This window comes from Empidonax traillii, unplaced genomic scaffold (assembly GCF_003031625.1).
Source record: "Empidonax traillii isolate 1590-97213 ecotype Southwest subspecies unplaced genomic scaffold, ASM303162v1 scaffold23:size2178997, whole genome shotgun sequence".
Classification (NCBI taxonomy): domain Eukaryota; kingdom Metazoa; phylum Chordata; class Aves; order Passeriformes; family Tyrannidae; genus Empidonax; species Empidonax traillii.
This window is the reverse complement of record NW_020955216.1, coordinates 1,575,452-1,601,872: the sequence shown is the minus strand read 5'-3', so window position 1 is coordinate 1,601,872 and position 26,421 is coordinate 1,575,452. Positions and strand designations below refer to the sequence as shown.

Sequence of the window (26,421 nt, the reverse complement as noted above, 5' to 3'; positions counted from 1 at the left end):
GAACTCCTTGAAAGATTATTTAAGATACTGAACTTACTAAACTATTAAACTCTGTACTCTTCTGTGTTGTTAGGGTTGATTGTGTGGGAATCCTGAAGCTGAGGAATGCTGATGTTGAAGCCAGGATAGGGATTGCTGGGTCCAAGAAGAAGAGCACACGCGCCCGGCTGGTCTTTCGCGTCAACATCACACGCAAGGACGGCTCCACCCTGACCCTGCAGACGCCTTCTTCCCCCATTCTGTGCAGTGAGTGTCAAACCAAAACGCTGATTTTAGGGCAGTCTGGGGTTTAGTGTGATTTCTTCACAGAAAGAGGGCGGTCAGGCACTGGAAGGGGCTGCCCAGGGAAGTGGTGGAGTCCCCATCCCTGGAGTTGTCCAAGGAATGACGACGTGCACTCAGTGCTCTGGGCTGGGTGACAAGGTGGGGATCGGGCACAGGTTGGACTTGATGGTCTTTGGGCTCTTTTCCAATCTAAATGATTCTATGATTTTATGCCTTGGGGGAAAAAAATACCCATGGTAATCAGTGATTATTTCAGAATTGCTAGCTAAGATTATGTAGATTGATTTTTATTTGGGGTGAGATATTAGTTAAAATTATTGACCACTATTTAAAAATAGTTATACATTTATGCTCTTCAGTGAAATGAATTTTTGCCTCTTAAAAGTTCACATTTTTTGTCATGGTTGCTTTGAATAGTGACTTTTTGATACAACCTTTAATCTCTTCTGTAATGTCACATTCATCCATCAGCTTTCAGCACTAGAAAAGACTTGCAGTAAGTCAGTGGGCATGGCTTTCTGAGTAGTCCTGGGATGGGCCAGAGGCTGAATCTGTTCTGGTGCAGTGCAAGAACAAAACTTTTTATAGCTCTTTATTAAAATGCTCTGTTTAGCACAAGCACAGCTGGCTGCCGTGGCTGGGGAGGTTCCACTGACCAATGAGGAAAAGGGAATCACAGAACCCTGGAGTGGTTTAGGTGCGAAGGGATCTTAAAGCTCATCTCGTTCCACACCCCTGCCATTTTCTTAAACAGATTAAACCTCACTATTGTGAGCAGAAGCTGAGAGTCTGAGGTGAAACACTTAAAGACCGATTTTAAAAAAGGCTGTTTAGCTGAAAAAAGCTGTATTTGATGCAGTAAAGAGTGAATTGTTTTAGTTTTTGGCAAGCTGGGGTTTGGTCACTCACTAAGAAAATCTTCTCAATTGTGTAAGTTGCTAAGGGATTGCCCAGGAATTTTAGATGCTGGAAGCCAAAAACAAAGGAGCAAAATACTCTGGTCAGACTTGTGTCTTTGGGGAATATGTGGATAATGCTGATTATGGTGTGAGGGTTGAGAGGGGAAGTCCTGAGACTCTTTCCAGGATTCTGTGCTGCTGTTGTAGCTTATGTTGAAGTTATGGTGATGTGCAGAAGACCTTGGCCAACCCAGTAGTGCAGGCATGTATGTCCTGGCTGATCAAAATGGCATAAAATAATGTTGTTTATTACATTATTTGTACATATAAAGTGGAGCCTCTGGTGGTCTAGTGGTTAAGGATGCGGCGCTGTCACCGCTGAGGCCCGGATTCAATTCCCGGTCAGGGACACTCCCTGGGCAGATGGAGCTCGCTAGCCCTGTAAGGCAATCCATCTACGTCCTGAGGACCTCGCTGCCACTGCTCAAGCTCGCTTGGCCCCGGCAGATGAACCTCAGGATTAAAAGGTGGGCTCAGTTCCGCGCACACTGTGTCTCACCTAAAAAATCCAATGCGCAGGCTGGAAGGTGGAAAGACCTTCCCCGATTCTTCGTTCGCGAAGACTGGCCATTATTTATTTATTATATAAATCATCTCCTCAAGCACATTACACCAGGTTTGTTTGCTGCATACACCTCACTGCAGATGTGTGCTGTACCTTCTCAACAAGGTTTGCATTTTCCCTCATCAGAGCCCGTTAATGTTGTGTTTCATAACTAATAATGTTCCTGAAACCACAGAAAAGGCTTTAAGTAGCTACAGGCTCTTTATTTAAGGCCTGTGTTTTAAATAGGCTTTGTTAACTTGTTAGCAAACCTAAATCCAGTTACTCTTTTCATGTGCCTTGAGCATATTCAGTCGTTGCGTAACGGTTGCCTGGGAACCCTCTGCGAGAGTTGTAGAGAAATCCTTTCTGAAAGGTCATTAAATAATTTGGAGTGGTGCAGGATGTATGTTGTGCTGTGTAGTAAGGCCTGAGAATATTTTTAATAAACGCTCAAAGTGGGCCGCGCAAGTGCAGAGCACGAGCGTGTGCCAGGGGATTTATGGGGAGTGGGAAAGGGGGTTGGGGAACTTTTACTAGAAACTGCAGCTTTTTTATAATAAGTATGTCAAAGCACATTATTTTAAAATATATGTCTGTTAAAATTGTCTGTAGTGCTTGTTTAACATGTGTGGTCTTCTGTGGTTTAGGCTTTCAGAAGAATAGGAATGGTTTGCAGCAAAGACAGTTGGTGATAAGTGTTACATAAATTGTCATCTGAGTCGCTGGCACAGAGCTGTCCACATCCTCTTTGCTTATTTATTGGATATATATTGCTAAAATCCCCAGCTGCAGGGATGGGACTCTTGCAAGGATTTGGAAGGGACCTTCAAGCCCATCCAGTTCCGCCCCCTGCCATGACAGGGTCACCTTCCACTAGACCAGGTTGCCCCAAGCCCTGGGTTCTTGCACCAGCCAGAAAATGTATGTCATGTCAAAAAAAAACAAGTGTAAAACCCCCCAGGTAACAGGGCACTTACCACGTCTGCACTTTTTTACAGAGCAGAACAAAATAAGGTTTTGTAAAAAACTAAGTTTTTTATGATCTTAAGGCTGAATTTGCAGGGGGGCTTCAGGTGTGGCCAAGGGCTGAGGCCTTTGATCTCTGTCAATGCCAGGGAATTACAGCACCACGTTCTCTTCTCTTCTGAGCACTTGTTGAGCTTTGGCTCCAACACTGAAAGTTTCATTTAGAAGATTTAATAAAGGCAGGAGGAAAAGAAAAATATTATTAGCAAATCATTGACCTAAGTGTGATTTTTGTGAGAAAATAATGGAAATTATTATCTTCTGAAGAGTTTGTCATGGATGATGTAGTGAAGGAGGAAGATCAGGAATTATTTTGTTCTCTACTTGATAACCCTGTAAGTAGGGTTTTTTGTATGTTGATATTTTCTTGATTTCAAACTGTTTTTCCCTTGCAGCTCAACCAGCGGGAGTTCCAGAGATCCTAAAGAAAAGTCTCCACAGCTGTTCAGTGAAGGGTGAAGAAGAAGTTTTTCTGATTGGCAAGAACTTCTTAAAGGGAACAAAAGTGATTTTCCAAGAGAATGTTTCTGGTTAGTGTGAAAGCAGTGCTGGCTTGGGGTGCTGAGGAGAGCTTGGGGTTGGGGTTCCATTGCTTAGTAAAGCTCATTTGTGGAGAGCAAACTGAGGAGCAGAATCAAAGGCACAAAAATAAATTGCTCTATGACATGTGCAGTAAATTCTGCTTTTTAATTTTCATTTAGATGAGAATTCTTGGAAGGCAGAAGCTGAGATAGACATGGAATTATTTCATCAGGTACTCTATTGTTACTATTACTACTACTGTTATTATTACTATTCTTATTGTTGCTACTGTTGCTATTATTATTATAATATTTTTAATTACAAAATATTCTGGCTGTTTCCATAGAAAAATCAATAAAGCCTTTCCCTCTTGCTGTGCATTTCTAGAAATAATATTCTTTTTCTTCACATAAGTTCTATAGTGAGTCTGGCAGAATGTAATTTTGGTTTTACGCAAGTATAGTGTTCCTTTCTCATTGAGAAGTTGGGTACCACAGTTTGGTGAGCAGGTCTTTGCCCTTACATACAATACAATTAAAATGCCTAATTAGGTTTTCCCAGCAGTTTTCCTAAGGACACACTGAGTTACTACGGAATGGAAATAGATTGCCTGTACACCAGAGTCGTTGTACCTGGCTGAATTTCTCTTCCACTGTGAAATGTTTTACAGAATATTTATTTATTCTTTTTGACACAACTAAAGACAGCAATCATTATGGACTGTTGGGCTGAAATTGGAGAATTATGAAATGCAGATGATGTCAAACAAGGGCCATCCTGATCCCACCTCCAAAGGCAGGATCCCACGCACACATTTCCCCTCTGTGCCTTTTTTTTTTATGGTGGTTTATCAGCCTATTTCTCTCTTTTGATGTAAGTAAATACAATTAAGGTCAATAATAATAAAATGTGATTTTTTTTCAATGATGTTTGCCTTGCAGAATCACCTTATTGTGAAGGTGCCACCATATCACGACCAGCAAATAACCTCAGCTGTTTCTGTGGGAATATACGTGGTGACCAACGCTGGGAGATCTCACGATGTGCAGCCCTTTACCTACACTCCAGATCCAGGTGTGTGACACACACACTGGGGAGGGGTGGGCATTTCACTTGCTGAACCATCTCAGCTCTGATTTCACTGTTTAATCCATACCACAGGAACGTTAAGTAACTTGGATCTTTCCAAACTTCTCTTCATGGGAGGTTTGCTCTGTTAATAATAAAATCTGAAGGCTTTACTTTTCTCATTTATGTGGTAAATACCTCAAATTCCAGCTGCCTGGAGACAGCAGCATCCATTTCTAGTTTAAGGATCAGAATGAAGCTGAACAGGAAAAAAAATAGACGTATTCCATACAGTGCACCAGATAAACCAAGAAATCCCACCAGGCTTTATCCTGAGGAAAGCTGCAGTTTGCTCACCTCGTATTCTTGTTTATTTATCTATCTATATCACAATACACAGGGCGAAGGTTTCAAAGAACCTGAATTTTTTTAAGCTATAAGTAACTGTTTTGGTTTGCTTTGTTTGGTTTTGGCATGTTTGCTGATTTAACATAGGAAGTTCTGAATGTGTTTTGTCTCAGCAGCTGGGACTCTGAATGTTAATGTGAAGAAGGAAATCTCCAGCCCAGCCCAACATTGTTCTTTTGAAGAGGCTATAAAAGGTACTAAATTGATTCTTATCAGTGTTGTTAATAATTTAACTCTAAATTCTTACCCAAATTTGGAGCAATGAATCAGACATCCTGTGATAAGTCTGTGCTTATAAAATCTGGCCCTGTTCAAACAGGGAGGTTTGTTCTCGGATTCTGAATATTTTACTTTATAACAGTACCTTTAAGTATATTTTAATATGAATGAATATAGAACAAAAACTTTGGAAAAAATAATATTGAACTTTTTTCCCCATTTTTCATGCCTCAGGCCCTGCAGCCTAATCTTTATTTAATATGTTTGCAAGTGAAGAGCTAAAAAGAAACCTAAGATGGCAGTTAATACAAAGGATTTAGAAACTGTGTAGTGTTAATTTAGGCAAAACCACACCTAAACACAGTAGTGGGGAAGGACTGAGCACTGAAAAAACACAAATGTGGCAACTTGGTGTCTTTCAGAAGCTGTGTTTTATAGGTTTAGTAACACTGCTTTCAGTGGGTCTAGTTAAAAACGTTCATTTTGGGAATTTCAACTGATTTCCTTCAGTGAGGATTTTTTTCCTGACCGTTCTGTCCATGCAGAGTTTGTCATTTCCTTCTAAGGGAACAAGTTTTAGATTTACCTATTTTTTAAAGTATGAATTGATCCTTCTAGTATTGAAATAGAGGAAGGAAATGTCTCTTGGTTGCCTGTTAAGACTCCAGTGGTGCACAGAGATGACTGGAAATTTCCACAGCCTGCTCTGGAAAAGCAGGTTGAAGGTGAGGAGTGTGATCCCAGGTGTGATAGGAATCCATGGCTGCAGGTGAGACCCACAGAGCTCGTGTTTGAAGTTAAGAGCTTGGTCTTGGCAGGGATGGATTTACAAGTTGACTTTACAACTTGTTAGGGAGGATAATACAAGATCTGATGAGTTTAAACCTGCCGAGAATACTTGGAGGAGAAATATGCAAAAATATGTAGGGCAGTGAAACAAGCTGGCAAAAGGACTGGTAAGATTTCTAGGAGCCAGATTGAAAAAATTAGGAAAATAATAACTAGTGTACAGGGTAAGCCTGACATCCCTCTAATTTAGTGGGGAGGCTTCACTGAGAGAAGATCCCACCTGCTACAGAACAGTTGCTGTTCCTTAGAACACAACATGCTATTTCTGTTCCTTCATATCCTCATCTAATTTATGCAATAAATCTGAGTTTACCTTCTCATGTGGGTTTCTGCCACCATCTCTTCTGTGACAGTTCATTCCTGTACCTGTTCTGCTCCAGGTTGATCATGAACCAGAGGTCAGACAGTTTCATGTGCTTTTTGTGCTCTGTCCTTCCCCACTTCATGTACATGTGCAGAAATTTTACTGCCACCTTATTGTAAGGTTTAAATTGGGTTAAAGCATGGAGATCTGTTGCTTTACATTGAGGATTATTGCTCTAATATGCTTGAAAGGACTTATGGAACGATGTTTTTTACAGACTTTCCTGTTGGTTTTCATTTAAGCTCAATTTCAGCAGTATTTAAAATCAGGAAGGTTAATTTCTTTACAGCAAAAATCTGGGATATCTTATGTAATTTTTTACGTGGACCAGGAAAAATCATTAGAAGTGTTCAGATTGGAGCAGCCTGGTCTAGTGGAAAGTGTCCCTGCCTGGGGCAGGGGGTTGGAACTGGATGCCTCTAAGGTCCCTTCCAAACCCAAACCATTCAGTGATTCTGTGAGATTAAATTTAATACTGAAGTGATCTAATGCATTGTATTTGTGGCTGCAGCAGTGAAGGCCACAGGCTGTAACCTGGAGAAGGTGAACATTCTTCCTAGTGCCTTGATAACTCCACTCATGCCAAGCAGTATGATTAAGAACGAAGATGTGGCTCCAATGGAAGTAAGTGCAGAAAAACACTCTCCCCCCACGTTCCAGGTGAGTTTGGTGGGGAACTGAGAACAGAAGCTTTGAGAGTCCCAGTTACATCCACCCCTTGGTCCATGCTTTAATAGTGGAGGAGAGTAATAGACGGCGAAAATGCCATGTCCAGGATCAGTCTGGGCAAAACATGATCACAGAGCAGGAGTAAAACAACAGACAATTTCCTTAGATAACTCACCTGGCTCCTGCACCCAGACTTGGATAGTGATTCTGTGATGATGCTTTTTGTGCTGTGGTACAGAACTATTGAAGTACTGTAAGAATATTCTTTTAATCAGTTCCTAGCATTGCTTTCGTTAAATTGTGCCTTAACTCCATCCTTGAAGTAGCAATTCCATTGGTAATCATTTTCTTGCTGGTTTGGGTATGTCTGGAGAGATGCACAGCCATTACATCTCCCTCTGATCTTCCCTGGACATAAGGGATTGGGGGAAATTTTATCAGCATCACCCAATTAAATTTATAAGTTGCCCAATGTCTTGCTTTTTTCAGGCTTCAAATGTGGTTGGACCAACTCAACAAACATTGGAAAACAGCATGTCTGGCATATCAACTTCTGCTTCCCATTTACCTTCTGAAAGTGAAAACCAGCAGCAAATCCAGCCCAAGGTGTACAATCCAGAGCCCCTGACCACGATCCAGACCCAGGACATTTCCCAGCCTGGCAGCTTCTCAGCAGTGTCCACTCCGGGGCAGCTGCAGAACAGCGACGCGTTACTGCAGCAGGCTGCCCAGTTCCAAACAAGGGATTCCCAGACCAGGGAAGTGCTGCAGTCGGATGGCACAGTAGTGACTCTGTCACAGTTGACTGATGCATCACAACAACAACAGTCCACGCTCTCAGAGCCAGCACAGGCCTTGCAGCAGCAGATTTCATCGAGTATCTTCTCATCGGCCAGTGGCGTGAGTCAGTTACAGAACACGATACAGCAGCTCCAGGCAGGGAATTTTGCAACCAACACTGCCACTGGCAGCAATAGGAACGTTGACTTGGTGCAGCAGGTTTTGGAAGCTCAGCAGCAGTTATCTTCCGTTCTGTTCTCTGGTTCAGACAGCAGTGAGGATGTCCAAGATCAGCTGAACGCAGATATCTTTCAGCAGGTCAGTCAGATACAGAATAGCGTAAATCCTGGGATATTTTCCTCCTCAGACACAGGTGTCCATTCCAGAGCGGAGAACCTTTTGCCTGGGCGAGCTGAGAACGTTCACTCTCAGCCCGAGAACTCCCTGTCCAACCCCCAGCAGCAGCAGCAGCAGCAGCAGCAGGCGATGGAGACGTCGGCGGCGATGGTGATCGGGATCCAGCAGAACATGTGCCCGGCGGCCACGCCGATGCAGTCGGATCTGTTCTCCTCCACAACGTCGGGGAACGGAGCCCTGCAGCAGTCCCCAGTGTACCAGCAGGCTTCTCACATGATGAGTGGGTTATCAACTAATGAAGACATGCAAATGCAGTGTGAATTATTCTCCTCGTCCCCCGGTGTCTCGGGGAGCGAGGCGGCCGCCCCTGCTCAGCAGCAGGTCTCCAACAACGGCCCTGCCATGTTCCAGGCATCCAATTCTGCAGATGGAGAAGAGGCTTCGGGGCAGAATAAGCAGATGCAGAGCTCTGTGTTTCAAACCATGGTTCAGATGCAGCACAGTGGGGAAAGCCAGTCCCAGGTTAATCTCTTCTCATCTACCAAAACCATGATGAGTGTCCAGGCGAGTGGGACTCAGCAGCAAGGGGGGGGCCTGTTCCAGCAAGGTGGGGAAATGATGTCGATCCAGTCGGGAAGCTTCATGCAGCAGTCTCCGCACTCACAGGCTCAGCTTTTCCACTCTCAGAATCCTATTGGTGATACTCAGAATATATCCCAGGAAACACAAGGCTCTCTTTTTCATAGCTCAAATTCCATTGTCCACAACCAGACCAACACTAACTCCTCTGACCAACTGCAGCCCCCGATGTTCCACTCTCAGAATGCCATGGGTGTCTTGCAGAGCTCCTCGGTTCCTCAAGACCAACAGTCTGCCAACATGTTCCTCTCCCAGAGTTCCATGAGCAACCCTGCCACTCAGGAAGAACAGATGTCATTCTTTACAAGCCCAAATTCCATTTCTTCTCTTCAGACAGCAACAAACACTGAACAGCAGACTTCTTTCCAGCAGCAGACCCAGATATCTCATATCCAGAGTTCTATGCTTCCCCAGGAGCAGCCCCAGACCCAGCCTGCTCAGCAGGGTTTGTTTCAGTCTCAAGTGTCGTTGGGCTCCATCCAGTCCAGCTCCATCCCGCAGAACCAACAAGGAGCCATCTTCCAGCCTCAGCATTCGATCGTTGCTATCCAGAGCAGTCCTCCAGCACAAGAACAGCAGCAGCAGCAGCAGCAGAACATGATGTTCAGCAATCAAAACGCAATGGGTACCATGGCTTCTCAAAAACAGAACATGATTTTCAATCCAAATCAAAACCCAGTTACCAACCAGGAGCAGCAAGGCCAGTCCATTTTCCATCCACAGACGAACATGGCGTCGATAAACCAGGAGCAGCAGCCCATGCAATTCCAGAGTCAGACTCCAGTGTCTTCTCTCCAAAATCCTGGCTCCAACCAGGCCGAAGCACAGCAGCCAACCATCTTCCATAACTCGCCCCAGATTCAGCTGGTCCAAGGGTCCCCAAGTTCTCAAGAGCAACAAGTCACCCTGTTCATCTCCTCAGCTTCCATGTCTGCCCTGCAGAACAGCATGAGCCAGCCAGAGCTGCAGCAGTCTCCCATGTACTCCTCCCAGAACAGCATGGCAGGACTGCCAGGAACTGCCTCTCCTCCCCAGCAGCAGGCCCCTTTGTTCCACAACACAGCGGGAGGTGCCATCAACCAGCTGCAGAATTCCCCCGCGTCGTCCCAGCAGACATCAGGAATATTCCTGTTTGGCATCCAAAACAGTAAGTGACAGATGCTGAGCTTGCAATTGGGAGGAGATTCTCATACATCATAGAATGGTTTGGGTGGGAAGGGGCACTGAAAATTTTATCTTATTTCACACCCCTGCCACGGGCAGGGACACCTTCCACTAGCCCAGGTTGCTCCAAGCCCCGTCCAACGCGGCCTTGGACACTTCCGGGAATGGGGCAGCCACAGCTTCTCTGGGCAACCTGTGCCAGGGCCTCACCACCCTCACGGGGAAGAATTGCTCCCTAATATCTAATCTAGAATGATTGTGGTCTCTTAAAAGAGCATTCCTCTTGCTGAATTTGATTTCCACAGTATGGGTGTTGGCTTTATCCACACATTGCTGAAGGAAAGTAAGGATTTTGGAAGCTGTGTAGTCCAGAAAAATGTCAGGTAAAGTATTTAGCTGTATAGACCTGCAGCTGTATTCCCCTGTTCCCTCTCTGCATCTGCCTTCCATGACAAATTCTGTGGGATGTAGATCCTTTTTTTCTGAGAGTCTGTAGGTAGCTGTGTAGCTTCAGGAGTGAGAGGTGCAGGTGATGATTACAGCAGGTTATAGCAGCTCTGCCGTGGTGTGTGTTTGGACCCCGTACCGAGTGTGTGTTGGTTCTTACCCTCACTGAAATGCTCCTGTGTTCCCTTCCTGCCCCCAGACTGTGGCCAGCTGCTCACCTCGGGGCCAGCCCCGCTGCCGGAGGAGCTGATGGCCATGGGCCAGCCCGGGCAGCCCCAGGGCGAGGGGCAGGCGGCGGTGCCGGCGCTCCTGTCCCAGCAGATCTCGGAGCCGGCGCCGCTGCCGCCGGCGATGGCACCCAACCAGAACATGGAGAAAATTGATGATCTGCTCGTGTCCTTGCAAAACCAGGGGAACAACATGGCTGGCTCCTTCTAATCTGGCAAGTAAGTGATGAGGTTGGGTGTCTGGGTTCTGTCCTGCCACACCTGTGCTTTTGTACGGTGCACTTTTACCTTTGAGTGTATGACTGTGCTTTAAGAGGTCAGCTAAACCACCAGTGATGCTGAATTAAGACTATAACACCAGCATGAAGTTATTAAACCAAGTCAGAATTTGTATGCAACTGTTGGTTGAGGTCGGGCCTGTTGTTCGCTTCTTGTATGTTTTGTCATCTGCTGTCACTGCCTGGTATTTCATTAGGAAGGAGAGTGGATCACTGACAGCTTGACACATCAAAGCCTCATGAAATGTGACTGCAGTTAAAACTTAAAGCTTACTGAGTAAATAACAAACACCTCAAGTCTGAACTGTTCTAAACTTGCCCCCTAAGTTATAATAACATAGTGTGAAAAGTTTTGGTGGAATATGGCAGGTCCTGAGTGTGCCACAGGCTGAGGCAAAACAATTCCTAATAACTAGTGTAACACTGCCTTCTTTCAGCTTAAAGGCATTCCCAGTTGCCCTGTCACTCTGGACCCTTGTCCAAAGTCCCTCCACAGCTCTTCTGGAAACCCCCTTTGGGTACTGGAAAGGGCTTTAAGATCTCCACAAAGCCTTCTCTTGCTACTCGCCCCCAGTTTGCTGCTGCTCGTGAGGAACACTTTGAAGATGAAGGCACTACACAGCAGTAGGAAGGTGACTGTGGTTAGCTCTGTGTGACTTTTCTGCTTGTTTTCTTCTGCAGAAATTCTGTGAAGAAAAAAAGCGACAATTTCCCAGATCCTCTCAGACCTTCCGACTCTGGATTAGGCTGCGTGGAACTGATTGCTTCTGTGGAAAAGTGGCCCTCTCTAAAGAGCACACACGTGGCCAGTGGCAGACCTGGGGCCACAGCCATGGAATTTGGGCTCTGTAGTGCCAATAATGCTGAGGAGTTATGCTTTGTGTTATTAGGGCGTGGGATTGGGCTGTTACCAGGTTCCTAAACCTCATTACTGTGGGGGCTCTTTGAATTTAAAGCATATCTGGTCAGTTATTATTGTTGTTAGAAGGTAATCCATGTTACCATGTTTACTTTTTCCCTCCTCTTCCTTCTTCACCATCCCCTCTTTTGCCTAGGAAAGCTCATGAAGCAGGAACAGCAGTTCCCTCTGACATGAGCTGTGACTCAGCTGTCAGTAAGTGATGGGATCTCACAATTGACATGGAGTGGGACAGCCAAATCTACAATTTATTAGTTGAAAATGCTGATATAACCAATCAGAGTTGCTATAGATAGCCAGAGGTGGGCAATTCCCATCTGAAAATGGGATTAGCAATTTTCCACATCTCTTAGCTGTACATAGAGCAAGGCTTTGGTTGCTCTGCAAAATGAAGAAATGAAGGGGAACTTCCAGTTGCTCTTAAAATTTTCTCCTCTAAAACATCTTCAGCTTGAAAAGGACATTCTGGCTGAGGAAGGAACTCCTCTGTGTCTCTCACTCTGACTGATGGGTTGGAGCTCTGTAAAGTCTCATTAGCTGTTCCCAAACCAGCCTTCTCCCTTTCATTCTTTCCATGGTTTTCCTTCTCTCCCTCAGTTCCATACTGTGTTTTTAAAGAAAAGACATAAATATCCTACTGGCTTTAAAGCTCAGAAGCAGCTTTTAGGAATCCTTGGCAGTAAATTGCTTAGTCAGTAAAAGCTTTGATAAATAATCAAGGAGTAAGGAGGGAGGAAGCAATTTCCCCACCACCTTCGAAACGCAGGAATCCCCCTTAACCCGCCGTTTTCCAGCTGTGACTGATGGAAATCTTCAGCTTGGCTTTACTCCAAGTAGGGGCAAATTGCATCATTTTTAAGCCTTCTTAAAACATCACTTCGTCCTGAGCTGTTGCATCTTTGTAGCACATGGAGCTCATTGCAGTTCTGAAGTGATTTTTCCTTTTTCTACCGCCAAGCCCCAAGTCTGGTTTCTAGATTGTCATGTTTAATTCAGAAATAAATCATTGACTGATGTTACCGAATGTAAAAACAACCCACTCCAGACCATGCAGGTGTATTGTGAGGCATGTGAATTTTTTGGGTGCTTCAACTCTCGGGACAGTTTGTGATCTCTCACTACAGCCTCGCTCAGATCCGTGTTCTCCTCCCGCTCCCCGGGCGGCCGTAACGCCTCGTAGAGTGTAGTTGGTATCACGTCATTTTACATTTTTGTTATTTGAAATAACAAAAGAACAGTCTGTAAATGTTTTTTTTTTTTTTAAGTTCCTCGAGTCTGTTTACTGTGTGTTTTCCCCTTAACTCGTGTGCGTAGTTGAGCCGTGTAGAGTTTTTGTTGGTTTTCCTGGATTTTCCCCGTTTGTGGGTCTGTCACGACGTTCACTTTCTCTTTCTGTCTCTCTCTTTCTCTCTCTCATTGAGAGGCATTGAATTACGTTTTCAGTAGTAAGGCTTCTTGCCGATATGAAGGGAACTTTTCAGAAAGAGACCTGCTCTGGGTCATTTAATTTTGAATACAGTTTTCAATCGTTCAAGTTTTGGATGGTTTATATCTAATGTGTGTTTCATTTTTTTGGAAAGCTATATTTTGTATTTAGGAAATGGTATAACTATTTTGCTATTTGTACTGAGTGAGTACATTGGCATAAATATAAAAAATATATATATATACATATATATAAAATATTCTTTTTGCCACACATTTTTGTGGTAAATTTGTGAGTTTGTCTGATGTTCTACCACAACGTGGCGTCTGATAACAGTGGGGTGGGGTGGGGTTTGTTATGTCTTTATTGAGTATTTAAGTACTTTTTGCAACATAAATAACGTGTTCATCTCTCGCCATTCCATCAGGCAGTGTTGGTCCAGCTGGCCATGAGAAGCTTCGCTCTGTGTTCGGTGTGTCCCTCACTCACAGTCTGGGAAGGAAACCCAGAGGCATTTAGGATTATATTACATATGAAATATTGGGGTTTCCCTCAGAATGAGCCATTCAGCTTTTCTCCACTCTCATTACCTATTTAATATTTTATTATTAGCGCCTCTGTGTTTTAACTCTTAATTTATAATTATGCTCAAACTTCGAAAATTTTAATCATGACAAAACAAATTTCCTGCTGCATCATGTCCAGAGCTGCTTTAACCCCAACCAGACTTTTTCTTTCTGTGGGTTTGTTGTTTTGGTTTTTTTCTTTTCCCCTGCTAAGACAAAATATTAACAACATCTTGTAATGGTTCATGACACGAAAGCAGCAGCCTCACAGCAGTGACCAAGTGCTCTGTGGGGCTCAGACTGAGAACTATGGACTGAAACAACTTCCAGAGGGCCGTGGAAGTCCATAGCCAGTTATTGGAAAAGGAACTGATGGTGTTTGCAGGATCCATTTCCCAGGACAAGCTGTTGGGTGTCACCTGGGGCCATCATACACAGGAGAAGTGACAGGAATGATCAGTTCACTCTGTGCTGCTTCAGTTCGTTCGTTGTTCCGAAGGGGTGTATCCGTGTGTTGGTCAGTGCCAAGTCACCAGGGACCAATTCTCCATGGAACAGGATGGGTGCCCAGAAGAGAACCTCATCCCAGGACTGCCACAGCTCCAGGGAAGGGTACGTCTGAACTGCGGGTTTGTTTGAGATCGCTTGTGAAGAGAAGAGAAAAAGAGTTACAAAACAAACCAACCAAGGGCTGTGCTATCCCAGTTTTCCCTTCTGGAAACACCTCCTTTCCTTGTGTTAAATTTACCTGTTCATTTTAGGTCAATGTTTAAATGTACAACACTTTGAACATGTGATTTGGTTACAAAAAGTATTTGTCTGTGACTGAAGAGGTTGCTCAGCGGTTGGCGTGTGCTCGGAGCTGTTCCAGAGGATGGAAGGGTTGAATCAGCCAAAAAAGAGCTGAAGGACAGGCTGCAGGATGTCACAGGAGCCACATCTGTGTTTTACCAGAGTCCTGAGCATTTACTTCTGTAATTAAGCAGTTGAGATTGGTCAGTGAAGCCTTATCTGCTTTGTTTGATCCCGGTGTTTCCCCCTTTGCTCTCTCGGAGCACACGGAGTGCTGGCACTGTGTCTGGTCCCTTTAGCTGAGAAGGAAGACCCCGAGGTTTTAGTCTCTGTAAATCCAGCATCCATGGGGGATGTCAGAGCACAGTTTGTGGGCACAGGTGAGGGTTTAGGGAGAGGAACCTGCCAGGCACAGTCCCGTGTCCACACATGTTCTTTTGGCCACTTTTACCTTGTGAGTGTCCACAGAGACACAAAAATCACACCCCCAACACTTAATGCGCAGTTTTAGCTGAACATCTCTGGCAGGGGCTTACTGGTGCTTTTTGCGTAATTAGCAAGTTGTTATTAATTGCCTCTTCACTGCCTGATCTTTCAGCGAGCCAAATGCTTTGCTCTTATTTTAATACAAATCTAGTTCAAGAAGCAATTCCAGGCTGGCAGTTCTGAAGTGGATATTGAATCTCCCATCATTTATTATAATTACCTCTAATCACTGACAGGGTGGTTGCTTCCCATGTAGTTTTAAGATAAAAATAAGGCCCGAGCAGTTAAACATTGGCAGGTTTTTTACTGGAAGTGCCAAGTCTGGGCAGCTGTATCAGTGGACATTCCCCTCATTTGGGTAAGTTGCAACTTTATTTTTTTAAAGTTTCTATTGAGATTTTGATTTAGGATCTAATTTTTAAAAGGAAAACGTGTCTGAACAGATTTTTATTCCTGATTTCTTGTGCCTCTGCTTGGCAACTGTTTGGTTCCTTTTCCAGGGGCATGACAGGAGAGGAGTGTAGGGAGCACTAAGTGGGACAAGCAGGACCAAGGAGAGGGAGTTGCTTGGCATGCTCTGAGCTGTAGGTGGAAGGTGAAAAGAGGAAATACTGATCATTGGTGACTTCTCATTAGTGCAAAATCGACTTTCAAGGAGTCAGTGGGTTTTGTGGTCCAGAGGACTGGGAGCAGCTCTGTTCTTTAGAAGCTAAAAGGAAACAGCACTGAGATGCTGTGTTTGTTCAGGGGAGTTGTTTTAATTTGGACTTAATGAACATTTTGGGACAGATTGTGAGTCCTTTGTGTTTGTGCTCAGCCCGGTTATGCCAGTTGTGATGCCCATGGTGCCCAGAGCAGGGAGTCCGTGCCCACTGCTCCAGGATGAGCAAGAGGGTCAGGGTTGGAAATGGGATAAATGTTTTTAGATATAAAGAAAAATACAGCAGGGGGCAAGCTCCTGTAAAAGGGAACTTGCCAAATTCTCTAGAGGAGTGGGGGCTCGGAGGGGTTACACAGGAGGAGAGGCTTTTCCTCTCTCACATTCTGTATAGGAATGTAAATATGCACTGCCTGTATATTCTAGGATTATATATATGTACATAGAGGAGTCATATCTGTTCTATATAAATAACTAGACACATGCATAGAATACTATTATATTTACATTTTTATAAACGTAAAATAATATTCCTTTTCCTTAGTAGGAGGTTTTTGTAGTCATGAGTAGCTGTCTCAGCACCTCTCAGTCCTGTACATGTGGCCCTGTTGGTAACGTGGCTCCAGCATTTGCTTTGCTTGTGAATGTCACTGAAATCTGTGGGTTGGAACAGCTGTGACCACTTTTGTATTTTTATATCTTTTTATTAATACTTGCAGATCTGGGTTAGGGTGGAACTGACAAGCAGGTGGAGGCCTATCTGAGGATGAGCAGTGGCAGCACAGGCTTCCTGCATCCCCTGAGCTCCTGTCCGGCTTCCTTTGAGTCCCTGTGGGACCCTTCCCAATCCCAGTGTCCCAGCAGCCCGTGCAGACAGGGAATGGTGGTGGCTGTGCTGCGGAGGAGCTGCCCTCACACCAGTCGGGTGTGTTGGTCCTTGTTGTGTAGCAAAGGGGCCCTGTTGCTCAGCTGGTTGTGTTGGGTTAGGGAGGAGAAGCTTCCTCTGCCATTCCTCTTTATTCCCATAGGGGCAGGAGTCTGTAAAGTATTTTTATCTGAATTGTTACTGCAACAGTCAATTTCAAGAGAACTCCTTGAAAGCCAGGGAAGCTCCCCTTGGGTTTTGGCCATGAGGAACCTGATGTCTTGTGCTGATTCCTTACAGGTTGTGTGAGGAGTTAAAACCTAAGAATCATGGAATATGCTAAGTTGGAAGAGACCCACAGGAACCATCCAGTCCAAATCCTGGCTCTGCACAGGACACCTCAACAACCCCACCCCGTCCTGAGAGCATTGTCCAAATGCTCCTTGAGCTCTGTCAGCCTTGGGGCTGTGACCATTGCCCCAGGGAGCCTGTTCAGTGCCCAACCACCCTCTGGGGGAAGAACCTTTTCCTGATATCCAACCTAATCCTGCCCTGGCACAGCTTCATGCTGTAAAATCCAGGTCACAAAATCAACGGTGTGTGTCGTGTCCACCATAACTTTTCATGCCAAATCCAGCACGTTCTGCTGGAATTCGACATGGGGTGGATCAGGCATTGTTGTTCTGGTGCAGGGTTCACCAGATCACCACCACCACGCTGCCAGCCAGTGTCCTTATTTCTTCTCTTGGAGTTTGCAGGGCCCATCTCTGCCCTTTCCTTTTTGCTGTTACAGTTCATTAAATTGCCAGGTAACATTCCCTGGATGGGGAGGGGGTGAGGAATCCGAGGTTCAGGTTCCAAGGCTCCCTTACCCAGCAGCCACTGGGTGGCATTCCAGCTGCATGCTTTGCTCCAGGCTTGGGATTAGGGAAGGGTCCTGTGTTCAGGTGACAGATAAATGGCCTTGGCTTGGTTTTGGCCTCTGGAGCTGCTCCACTGGGAGCTGGGAATGGCCTGACCTCAGTGTCCTTGGGCAGGAGCTGTTTGGGGTAACGGTGCCTGGAGGGAAGTTTGTTTGAAAGTGGCTCTTTTGAGTGTTGCAGACTGGGATCACATTCCAGTGTCCTTAGCAGCCTGCAGTATTCCTGAAGCTCTTTTATTCTGGATAAAACAAGGTGATTTGAACTATTTCCATCTGAGCTGATGCTGGGTAAACTGCAACCCCTTCTGAGCAGAGCTCCAGCCTGTTTCTGGCTGCACCTCTGGTGGCCTCCTCACCTGTCTGCAGGTGTTCCAGTGGTTCTGGGTGCACCGTCCACCGCTGAGCTGCCTCTTCTGTGTCCTGCAATGTGAAAGTAGCACCAGATACTCCTTCGTGCAGTTCTGTGTATATGGCTTTCGTAGGTGGGGTTTTCCAAGCACTGATTCCCGGTGTTTTCAGTTTGTCTATGAGGGGATATTTTATTTGCATCTATGTTTTTAGCTCTCCTGTGATAACTTGTTGAATATTAAAAAAAAAATATTTTGCTTCTATTGGGACATTTGTATACTCGCAACTATATTTCTGTAAACAGCTGCAGTCGAGAATAAAACGATGAAAGTTTTCATTTTGCTGTGTAAAGTCTTGTGGTGGTTTTTCCAAGGGCATCTTCCCTCTGCCGGGAGGAAGCTCCGCTCACCAGTGTGGAATGGTCCAGCTGGGAACCATCTGGTGCTGGTCTGGAGCTGTGTCCTGCTGCAGCTGTTGTGTAAGAAAAGGCACTTTGGAATCACATCCCAGCATTTTCCATTGACTTTGTGGTGTGGAGCCCCCCACTAACCACTGGGGGGGCTGCCCAACCAAGCCTGCAAATTGTAACCAAGGGAATTGCTTCCGTAGTCTGGGATTCCATCACCGAGGGACTTGGGGAGATGCAGAATCTCCCTCAGGGTGTTAGGGGCTGTTCTGCCTCAGGGAGATGAGGCCAGGAGTCCAAAGCCAAGATGATGGGAGTTGCCACCTCCCCAGCAGGATTTTGGGGTTTGTTGCCTCATTCCCTTGATCTGCATCTTAGTGCAAACACAGTAAGAATGACCTGGGCATAGGGAGGCCCAGGCGTGTTTTCCCTTCCTGCTCCCACCTTGCAATCCCTGACCTCTCCAGGACCAGGGGCTGCAGCTGGTATTGTGAATTATATGATTTTGAACAATTTCAGCAGGGATAAGAAGAAACTGCATCGAGAGCTGTGCAGAATGCTTGACTGTGAAAGATTTCAGGAGATTTATCCACAGAGCTTTCCCCCAGGGCATCCCCCCTCAGCCCTGGGCATCACCCAATGCCAGAGTGAAACACAAACCCCTACCACTGGCTTTTGTCTTTCTGGAGCTCATTATCCTTCCCTGGCTAATGCCACTGTGGGGCCATGGGACAAAACACCCCGAGGAATCCTCCCTCCCTCCCATTCTCAAGGCTCAGAGGCAGGCTCACTATGGCACAGGCAGCCACAGAAACAAGACTGAGCCACGTTGCTATGGGAGTTTTGTGTTTATTAAGACAGCTGTTGCCTGGGGCTGAGCAGGGAAGGCACCACCTCACCCACCTCCAAGCTGGTGGGAACTTCCCCAAACCAAAGAGATGCAGCCGCTCTGGGCACCCGCAGAGCAGGGAAGGAACAGCCCAGCCCGTTTCCAGGTTTGGGAGAGGCCTCACCCTCCCACAGCCCTCACAACACCTGGGCAGGTGGGTCCTGCAGGTGGGGGGCCACATCCCACCCCTCACCTCTTCTTCCCAAACCTCCTGGTGACGGCGTTGGGGTTGAGGCGGCGCCGGCCGGCGCCCAGCGCGGTGTCACGGATGTGCAGGTTGGCAGCCCGGCTGTGCACGTCGTGCTCGGCGAACGGGGACACCCCGGCCAGGTAGTCGGGGTCGAACACGTTGGTTTTCTGGCGAGCCTTGCGGGAGAGCCGCTGCTGCGGGAACCGCTGGTCCTCCACCAGGTGCGGGTTGTTGGCGTGTTTGCCGCCCTGCGGCGCCGGCAGCGGGTACTGCCGGGGGACAAGGGGTCAGCTGTGGGTCATGGGGGCTCAAGGGACCACAGGCCTCTGGAGAACTGAGCAGGGAAGCCCAAAAGCCCTGGGGTCGAGTGGAACACCTATATGATGTTCACAGTTTCGCTTTGATTCCCTCCAACCTGCCAGCCACAGGCCAGGGTCGTGTCCCTGGGGGCCCAGTGGAGGAATTTATTCCTGGAAAGGATTGTCAGGCATTGGAAGAGGCTGCCCAGGGAGTGTCCAAGGAATGACTGGATGTGGCACTCAGTGCTCTGGGCTGGGTGACAAGGTGGGGATTGGGCACAGGTTGGACTCGGTGATCCTGGAGAGCTTTTCCAACCTCCGTGATTCCATGATCCTGTCCAGGTACTCACCCTGAGCCCTCGGGGGTTCAGCACCTTGGGGTTGCGGGAGAAGTGCATGTGGAGGCTCCCGTCATCACTGACGCTCACGGCGACCTTCTTCAGGGTCTTGTTACCACAGTGGGGACAGAAAACCTTGGTCATGTCTGAGGTGGTCCTGCAAGGCAGGGACAGGGGGGTTCTCTGGGCCATGGAACACAGGCTCAGTCCAGGAGCAGGGCCCCCCCAGCCCCCTCCCCACGCTCCCGCACCTGAAGCAGCCGTGGCAGCGCAGAATGTAGCTCCGGGCCTGGCGGATCAGCCTCCCGTTCACTGCCAGCACGTGGAGCCCCATCTGCAGCAGCACGTTCTGCATGGGAGGGACAAACCAGGACACTGAGCTGGGACTGGGGGGAGCGTCACCCAGGGTCTGCCAGCCTGGGCAGGGAGGGGCCCAGAGCAGAGACCCTGACAGAAGAGACACTCACAGAGGCCTCTGACCCGGAGAGAACCAGCTGGCTTTGACAAGGAGCCGCCACAGAGCTGCTCCCACCCTGTCCAAGGACTTGTCCCTGCCTCAGCTGGTGGAACCAGCCCTGAGGCCTGAACGTGCCCCCACAGCCCCCCATGCCAGCCCAACCGCCCTGCCCCAGCCCAGCCACACCTGCATGGCGAAGTCCGTGGTGACACAGCCAACCTGGACCCCGGTGGGGTCTGTGTCACAGAGCCCCGCGTCCTGCTGGGCCTGCTTCAGGTTGCTGGGTGTTATCCAGCCCTCGTCATCGCTCTCCTCCTCCTCCTCCTCCTCACCAGCACTGGCCCCATCCCCGAGGCTCTGGGGCTTCTCGGGGCAGAGGGAGATGGCCTGGGTGCTCTGGGGGCACGAGACAGGATGGCACATGGGGGTCGGGAACAGCCAGAAACAGGGGAGCAGGGAGAGGGAGGGGCCCTGGGTCTCACCAGCAGCTCCTGCAGCTCCTCCTCGATGCTGGGCAGGGGTGGCCGCCAGTATAGGAAGGAGCTGAACTGGTCACTCTCTGTCGGGACCGGGCCGTGCTCAAGGCTGGGCTGGCGCTGCCCCTTCCCCGGGGGTCTGTGCTGGGGGGCACAGCGCAGGGTTCCTCACCGCCCGGGGCTCCGGGGGGCTGCACGCCCTCCCCTTCCCGCCCTTCCCCTCCCTACCTTGGCGGGCAAGTGGAAGCCGGCGAGGTGCAGGGGGGCCTCGGGGTGCCGCGGGGTGGAGCTGAGCCGCACCTGGGGGGGACAGCGGGGTGGGCGGGGGCGCTGGGGCCGGAGCCCCCTCCCCGGGCGGGTCGTACCTTGTCCTGCGGCTCCCAGCGGACCCCGCCGGGGCCGTCGGTCTCGGCCTGGAGCTGGCACGTGAGGGCGAGCACCTGCAGGTCGGCGGCCGAGAGGCTCGGGTAGTCCCCGGTCTTCTTGGAGAAGTCGGTCACTGCGAGGGGCGGAGGGACTGTCGGAGCCGGGCCGGGCGGGGCGGCCCCCGTGGGACTGGGCCGGGGCAGGTCCCGGTACCCCCGAGGCAGGTCCCGGCGGCCCTAGAGTGGGTCCCGGCACCCCGGTACTCACCGAGGCGCAGCAGGTCGGGCCGCGGGCGGCGGACCCGCAGCTCACAGGGCAGCGCGGCGAGGCGGCGGCGTGTGGGGCGGTCGCGGATCTCGGCGAGCACCTCGGGCACGGTGTACAGCGCGTCTGCGATGTCCTGCGGGAGCGCCGTCACGCCGGCCCGGTCCCGCTGTCCCCCCACGCCCCCCTGTCCCCCCGCCTCCCCCCGGGGTGTCCCCCCGCCTCCCCCCGGTGTCCTTCGTACCTGCAGCGGGGCCGCGCTCAGGAACGCGCCCGTGTCGGCCACGACGTGCGGCACACGCGCCATGTCTGCGCCCCCCATGGCCCCGCCCGGCCGCCGTCCGCGCGGGGCACCCCGGGAGCTTTGGTTCGGGCGCGGGGCACGCCGGGAGTTGTGGTCCGGGCCGGGACAAGGCGGGAGCGGCGGCGGAGCCCCGGGAGCGCTTCCGGGTGGCATGGTCACGTGGCGGGCCGGGATCACATGACCGGAGCCGGGGAGCGGGAGTGGAGCGGCCACCGGTAACGGGACGGGACGGGACGAAGTGGGGTGGGGTGGGGTGGGATGGGATGGGATGGGATGGGATGGGATGGGATGGGATGGGATGGGATGGGATGGGCCGGGCCGGGCCGGGCCGGGCCGGGCCGGGCCGAATCGGATTCGGTTGCTTTGGGTTGGGCCGGGCCAGGCCCGGCCCGGCTTCCCTTCCTGGTACGACCCGGTCGGCCCGGTACCCGGGCGCTCCCGTCCGGCCGACAGGTAGGGCCTGCTGGGCGCCTCAGGCTCTGCCCGGCCTGTGCCGGTACCGGCCCGGGGCCCCGGCAGGGGCTGCCCGGTCCCGGCTCCCTTCGCAGTGCCCGCGGGCCCGGCTCTGTGTGGAGCGGCACCGGCCGGTCCCGGGGCGGGTCGCGGTGTTCGCTCCCGGGGCGGCCCCACGGGTGACTCCGTGTACGCGGGGAGTGGCAGCACCGGCCCCGTTCCCGGGAGGCCGGGCCGGGCTGTCGGACACGGGAACCCCGGGGAGGAAGGAGGCCTCGGCCTTCCAAGCGGGATCCCGCCGTTTGGGGGTGCGGGAGCGCCCCGAGGGGAGCGCGGGGTGTGCGGGAGCGGGGAAGGGCCGAGGGAGAGCAAAGCTGTGCCTGAGGAACGGCGCTGGGCACCGCGGGTCTCTGGGGGCCGTGGGGTTTGACGTGGCTGGGGATGTCAGAGCCAGCGACAGCAAAACGGTGAGGAATCGGGGAAAAGAGAAAATGGGGAAAAGAGGCAGGATTTGAAAGAAAAAGGGATAGAGGCATCCCGGACGGGACAGGGCTGTGCACGGGCTGGCATAGCAGGGGTAGTGCCCAGCTGCTCCCTGTGCCATGGGAATGGCACCACAACAATCTTGTGATTGCAGAGCTGAGGAGTCACAGTAGTCATGCGGATGAGCCATATCCAGTACCCTCAGGGCAGGTCGGGGTGCTCTGCCGGGAGAAATGGAGTAACTGTGTAACAGTGAGTCAATGAGCGTGGTGAGTGACCCCCCCCCCAGCGAGGGGCTGGGAGTCGGGTGTGTGGAATGGAGCCGAGACAGTGGCTGGCCGTGCCAAAGGAGGATTCCCAGGCAGAGCTGCATGAGGCACAGCCAGGCTCTGGGGTGCTGGGCAGGTTTGCTGTGCTTGGGGGGGTCGCACAGGGCTGGCATGGAGAGGGGAGACCCTGGGAGAGGGGATTTCACTGGGAACCTGCAAATGGGATGGAGCTCGGTACAGCCTGATGAGGATGTGGGGACAGGGCAGGGAGGAAACTACAGCACAGGGAGAGGGGCTGGAGATGTTGGAGATGCTTCTCTCCTTTTTCTGCTTGCCCTGATCAGGGAAGGGAGAGGTTGGAGGTACCCCGGTTGTGGCCAGGCAGAGGGGGAACTCTTGGGCTTAGTGTCGTGGGAGGAGGTTGAATTTGACCCCGCTGAGCTCTCACTGCTGCCCAGGGTGACAGGTGAGGCTTCTCTTTGCTTTGCCCAGGTGGGCAGCGAATGCCCCCGTCTGCCCTCCTGTGTTGGCGTCTCTGGGCCGTGACCTTGACCTCTGTCCTCTCCAACTTCTCCTGGAATGGTGGGAGGAGGAGCAGTGAGCCCAGGGCTGACTTGTGGTCCCAGCACCTCGTGCTCCTGTGTGATGTGTGACTTCACCCTCTGCTCTGTGGTCCGTGGTTTCAGCAGAGGCCTGGCCACATGTCCTGCCACCCTCCCTAGTGTCACAGCATGTGTCCTTCCTGCCTGGGGGTGACACGGAGGGGAAGGTGCAGCAGGAGGGGCAGGGGGAGTGCCATGACAAGGACATGACACCCGGGAGGGAGGAAATGGTGGGAGTACGGGGGAACCGGGAACTCTGGGTGTGCAGCTGGGCCTGCCCCGTGCCCACAGCAGCTGCAGCCTCAGGCCCCTCTGGCATTGCTTAGAGTAGACAGGATGGATTTTCCTGTAGGATTTCAGGAGAAATTTCCTCCTAGAAAGGATTGTCAGGCATTTGAAGAGGCTGCCCAGGGAGGTGGTGGAGTCCCCATCCCTGGAGGTGTTGAAGGAACGACTGGACGTGGCACTCAGTGCTCTGGGCTGGGTGACAAGGTGGGGATCGGGCACAGGTTGGACTCGATGATCCTGGAGATCTATCCCAACCTTAAGGATGAGACCAGGGCTGCCCTTGAGGGATGTAGCCATTTCTCTGTGCTGTGACAGGACCTCACTCTGTCCTTCCAGTGCCACTGCCGTGCCCCTTCTGAGGGATCCCACGTGTGGTGATGTTTGGGCTGCTTGTGAGGTGCTGTCTTGGGGCAGGGCTTTGGTGCCTGCTCTGTCACCTGATCAGCACTGGCCTTTGGGTCAGGGGAGCTGCAGTGCTCAGACAGGGTGTCTGGAGAGCTGACACTGCCCAGCTTGTGGCTGTGCCGTTGAAGAGGGTTACTGTCCCAAAGGAGGTTTCTCTCCCAAGGACGTAGTGTTGCCTGTGGTGCAGGGCTGGTTTATCAGGAACGAGAGGGAGCCTGTGTTTCCTGGGTGTTGCCCATCCCTTGCCCAGTCTCCTGCCATGTGGGTCACTCTCAGTGGCACCCAAGCTGTGTTTGGGCCCCAGGCTGGGACCCCAGTGCAGCCCTGGCTCCCTCAGCCCAGTGCTGAGGTGTCTCCTCTCTGTGCTTCCAGCCGGGGGTGATGCCATGGCCGCTGCCAGCTCCAGCAGGGCCAGGGCCGGGCCGCCCTGCGAGAAGTCCCAGCTCTCTGTAAAAGGTGGGTCCCGCTGCCTCACTGGCATTTCCTCTGCTGGGAATGGGGGCTGTGTGTGCTCTGCTGCACCCCGGGCTGGGAGCCCTTCCCAGGGGAAGCAGGGGCTGGGGTGGCCGGCACTGCCCTGTGGGCTGGGCTGGGCTGGGCTGGGCTGGGCTGGGCTGGGCTGCTTCCCCGCCCGGCTGCCGTGGGGACGTGGCTCCGTGGCCCTGCCAGGGCCCCGCCGGTGCTCTCATGGCCGCGAGATGGCTCCCGGCACCCGGAGCCGCGTCCCCTCAGAGCCGCGTCCCCTCAGAGCCACGTCCCCTCAGAGCCGCATCCCCTCAGAGCCGCGTCCCCTCAGAGCCGTGTCCCCTCGGAACTGTCCTCAGCTCTGCCCCTCTGTCCGGCACTGCTGGCCCGGGGGTGCCCCCACCGTGCTCCTGTGCCCTGAGGCAGGGAGGTGCCTGTGGGGACACTGACTCCCCTGCAGCCCTCGGGAGGGTTGAAGGTGGGGCTAGGCAGTGATCAGGCTGGTGACAGCCATCGCTTCCTGCTCCCCCTCTCCCAGCGCTGTGGTGAGTCCTGGTCCCCGAGCTGGCAGGGACGGGGTGGGGGGTGAGGGCAGGGCCGAGGGCTCCCCCCTGACCCCATGGCTGTCCCTGCCCAGTGGTGTCCGTGAAGCCCAAGGCCCAGAGCCGCCCGGCACGCATGAACTGCTACGTGGAGGTGGCTGGAGACGGGCTGCCCAGTGAGACCAAGAAGACGGGGAAGCAGATGGGCATCTCCGAGCTGCTGTGGAATGAGATCCTCACCCTGTGAGTGCGTGTGACCCCCTGGTGTGGAGCTGGTGCCAGGGCTGGCTCCCTGTGCTCTGCTGGGCTGTTGGCTTGGGACATTCAGCTGTCACAGAGCTTTTCCCCCTGGACGATGACTCTGTCAGGGACAACCAGGCTGGGAGGGCAGCAGGAAGGGGGGTCTCCTGTTGCCCCTTGGCCTTGCCCACCTCCCTCTTCTCCCTGGAGCTGGCACTGCCCGCTGCCGAAGCACAGAGCAGGCACGAGGCCACGGTGACAGCCCCCTTCTCTGGTCTCTACAGGAATGTCACGGCTCAGAGCCACCTGGAGCTGAAGGTGTGGATCTGCCATACCCTGAGGAACGAGCTGCTCGGCGCTGCCTCCATCAGCCTCAGCAACCTGCTGCAGAGCAGTGGGAAGCGTACGTATCAGGGCGTCCCACGGCCTCCCCCGGTGGGGGTCCTGCCCCTCACCTGCCCGGAGGAGAGGGATGGCCGCAGCAGCTCCTGTGCTCCCCGTGAGGGAACAAGGTCCCATTGTGCAGCTGGGCTGGGGGCCGGGTGTGACGGAAGCTGTACCTGCGTCAGCCATGCCCCCGTCAGCCGTGCCCACGTCAGCCAGGGTGCTGCAGCCGGCTCGGAAACACAAACCCCTCTGCTATTTGCTGCCGTTTGCGGTTACCAGAGTGTGGCTCATGACAGCAGCTCCCACATAAAGGCGGCCATTCAGGGCCGGGGCGGTGCGAGCGGCCGCGCGGGGCTGGAAAAGGCTGTCTCTGTCTATTCCAAGCAAAGCTTGTGAGACACAGACCTGGTATTGAGCAGGGAGAGGGGCCTCCTGTGCCTCAGGGGGATTCGGGGCTGGGTCAGACCCTCCACGGTGCCGGGGGCTGGGGTGGGCTGCTTCCCCTGGC

General features: G+C 51.3%; 3 protein-coding genes across 14 annotated transcripts in view; 2 read left to right on the top strand and 1 right to left on the bottom strand.

Annotated features, from left to right (window-relative positions):
• The window catches only part of NFAT5 (nuclear factor of activated T cells 5), a 56,448-nt gene extending 39,520 nt beyond the window's left edge, over positions 1–16,928 (top strand). For 7 of the 12 annotated variants that reach the window (XM_027903535.1, XM_027903603.1, XM_027903594.1 and 4 more), the window contains 9 exons: positions 74–246; positions 3,213–3,347; positions 3,519–3,571; positions 4,281–4,413; positions 4,929–5,009; positions 6,759–6,907; positions 7,406–9,839; positions 10,503–10,749; positions 11,490–16,928. In XM_027903535.1, coding sequence (XP_027759336.1) covers positions 74–246; positions 3,213–3,347; positions 3,519–3,571; positions 4,281–4,413; positions 4,929–5,009; positions 6,759–6,907; positions 7,406–9,839; positions 10,503–10,741 — 3,397 coding nt within the window. In that variant the 3' untranslated portion in view covers positions 10,742–10,749; positions 11,490–16,928. The remainder of the gene's footprint in view (positions 1–73; positions 247–3,212; positions 3,348–3,518; positions 3,572–4,280; positions 4,414–4,928; positions 5,010–6,758; positions 6,908–7,405; positions 9,840–10,502; positions 10,750–11,489) is intronic. The other 5 variants (XM_027903554.1, XM_027903562.1, XM_027903578.1 and 2 more) reach the window with 5 other exon arrangements.
• A 2,106-nt stretch (positions 16,929–19,034) lies between these two features.
• On the bottom strand, positions 19,035–21,803 carry NOB1 (NIN1 (RPN12) binding protein 1 homolog). Its single transcript, XM_027903525.1, has 9 exons — positions 21,720–21,803; positions 21,479–21,611; positions 21,211–21,344; positions 21,074–21,145; positions 20,852–20,989; positions 20,556–20,765; positions 20,164–20,261; positions 19,925–20,069; positions 19,035–19,544 (listed from the first exon to the last, which is right to left on the bottom strand). Exons 1-9 carry the CDS (start codon positions 21,795–21,797, stop codon positions 19,275–19,277), a joined length of 1,278 nt encoding a protein of 425 aa, XP_027759326.1. The 5' UTR covers positions 21,798–21,803; the 3' UTR covers positions 19,035–19,274.
• An 82-nt stretch (positions 21,804–21,885) lies between these two features.
• Positions 21,886–26,421, top strand: part of WWP2 (WW domain containing E3 ubiquitin protein ligase 2) — a 34,693-nt gene continuing 30,157 nt past the window's right edge. The window contains exons 1-4 of the mRNA XM_027903512.1: positions 21,886–21,994; positions 24,652–24,735; positions 25,382–25,529; positions 25,811–25,929. Of these exons, the coding sequence (XP_027759313.1) occupies positions 24,666–24,735; positions 25,382–25,529; positions 25,811–25,929 (337 nt within the window). The 5' untranslated portion in view covers positions 21,886–21,994; positions 24,652–24,665. The remainder of the gene's footprint in view (positions 21,995–24,651; positions 24,736–25,381; positions 25,530–25,810; positions 25,930–26,421) is intronic.

Bases quoted from the DNA above. Each gene is read 5' to 3' on its own strand.
- NOB1 (XM_027903525.1), bottom strand. From the start codon at position 21,797: ATGGGGGGCGCAGACATGGCGCGTGTGCCGCACGTCGTGGCCGACACG. The intron at 20,766-20,851 runs GTGAGACCCAGG...TCGTGCCCCCAG, and splicing joins AGGAGCTGCAGGAGCTGCTG to AGCACCCAGGCCATCTCCCT. The intron at 20,262-20,555 runs GTGTGGCTGGGC...CCTCCCATGCAG, and splicing joins CCACGGACTTCGCCATGCAG to AACGTGCTGCTGCAGATGGG.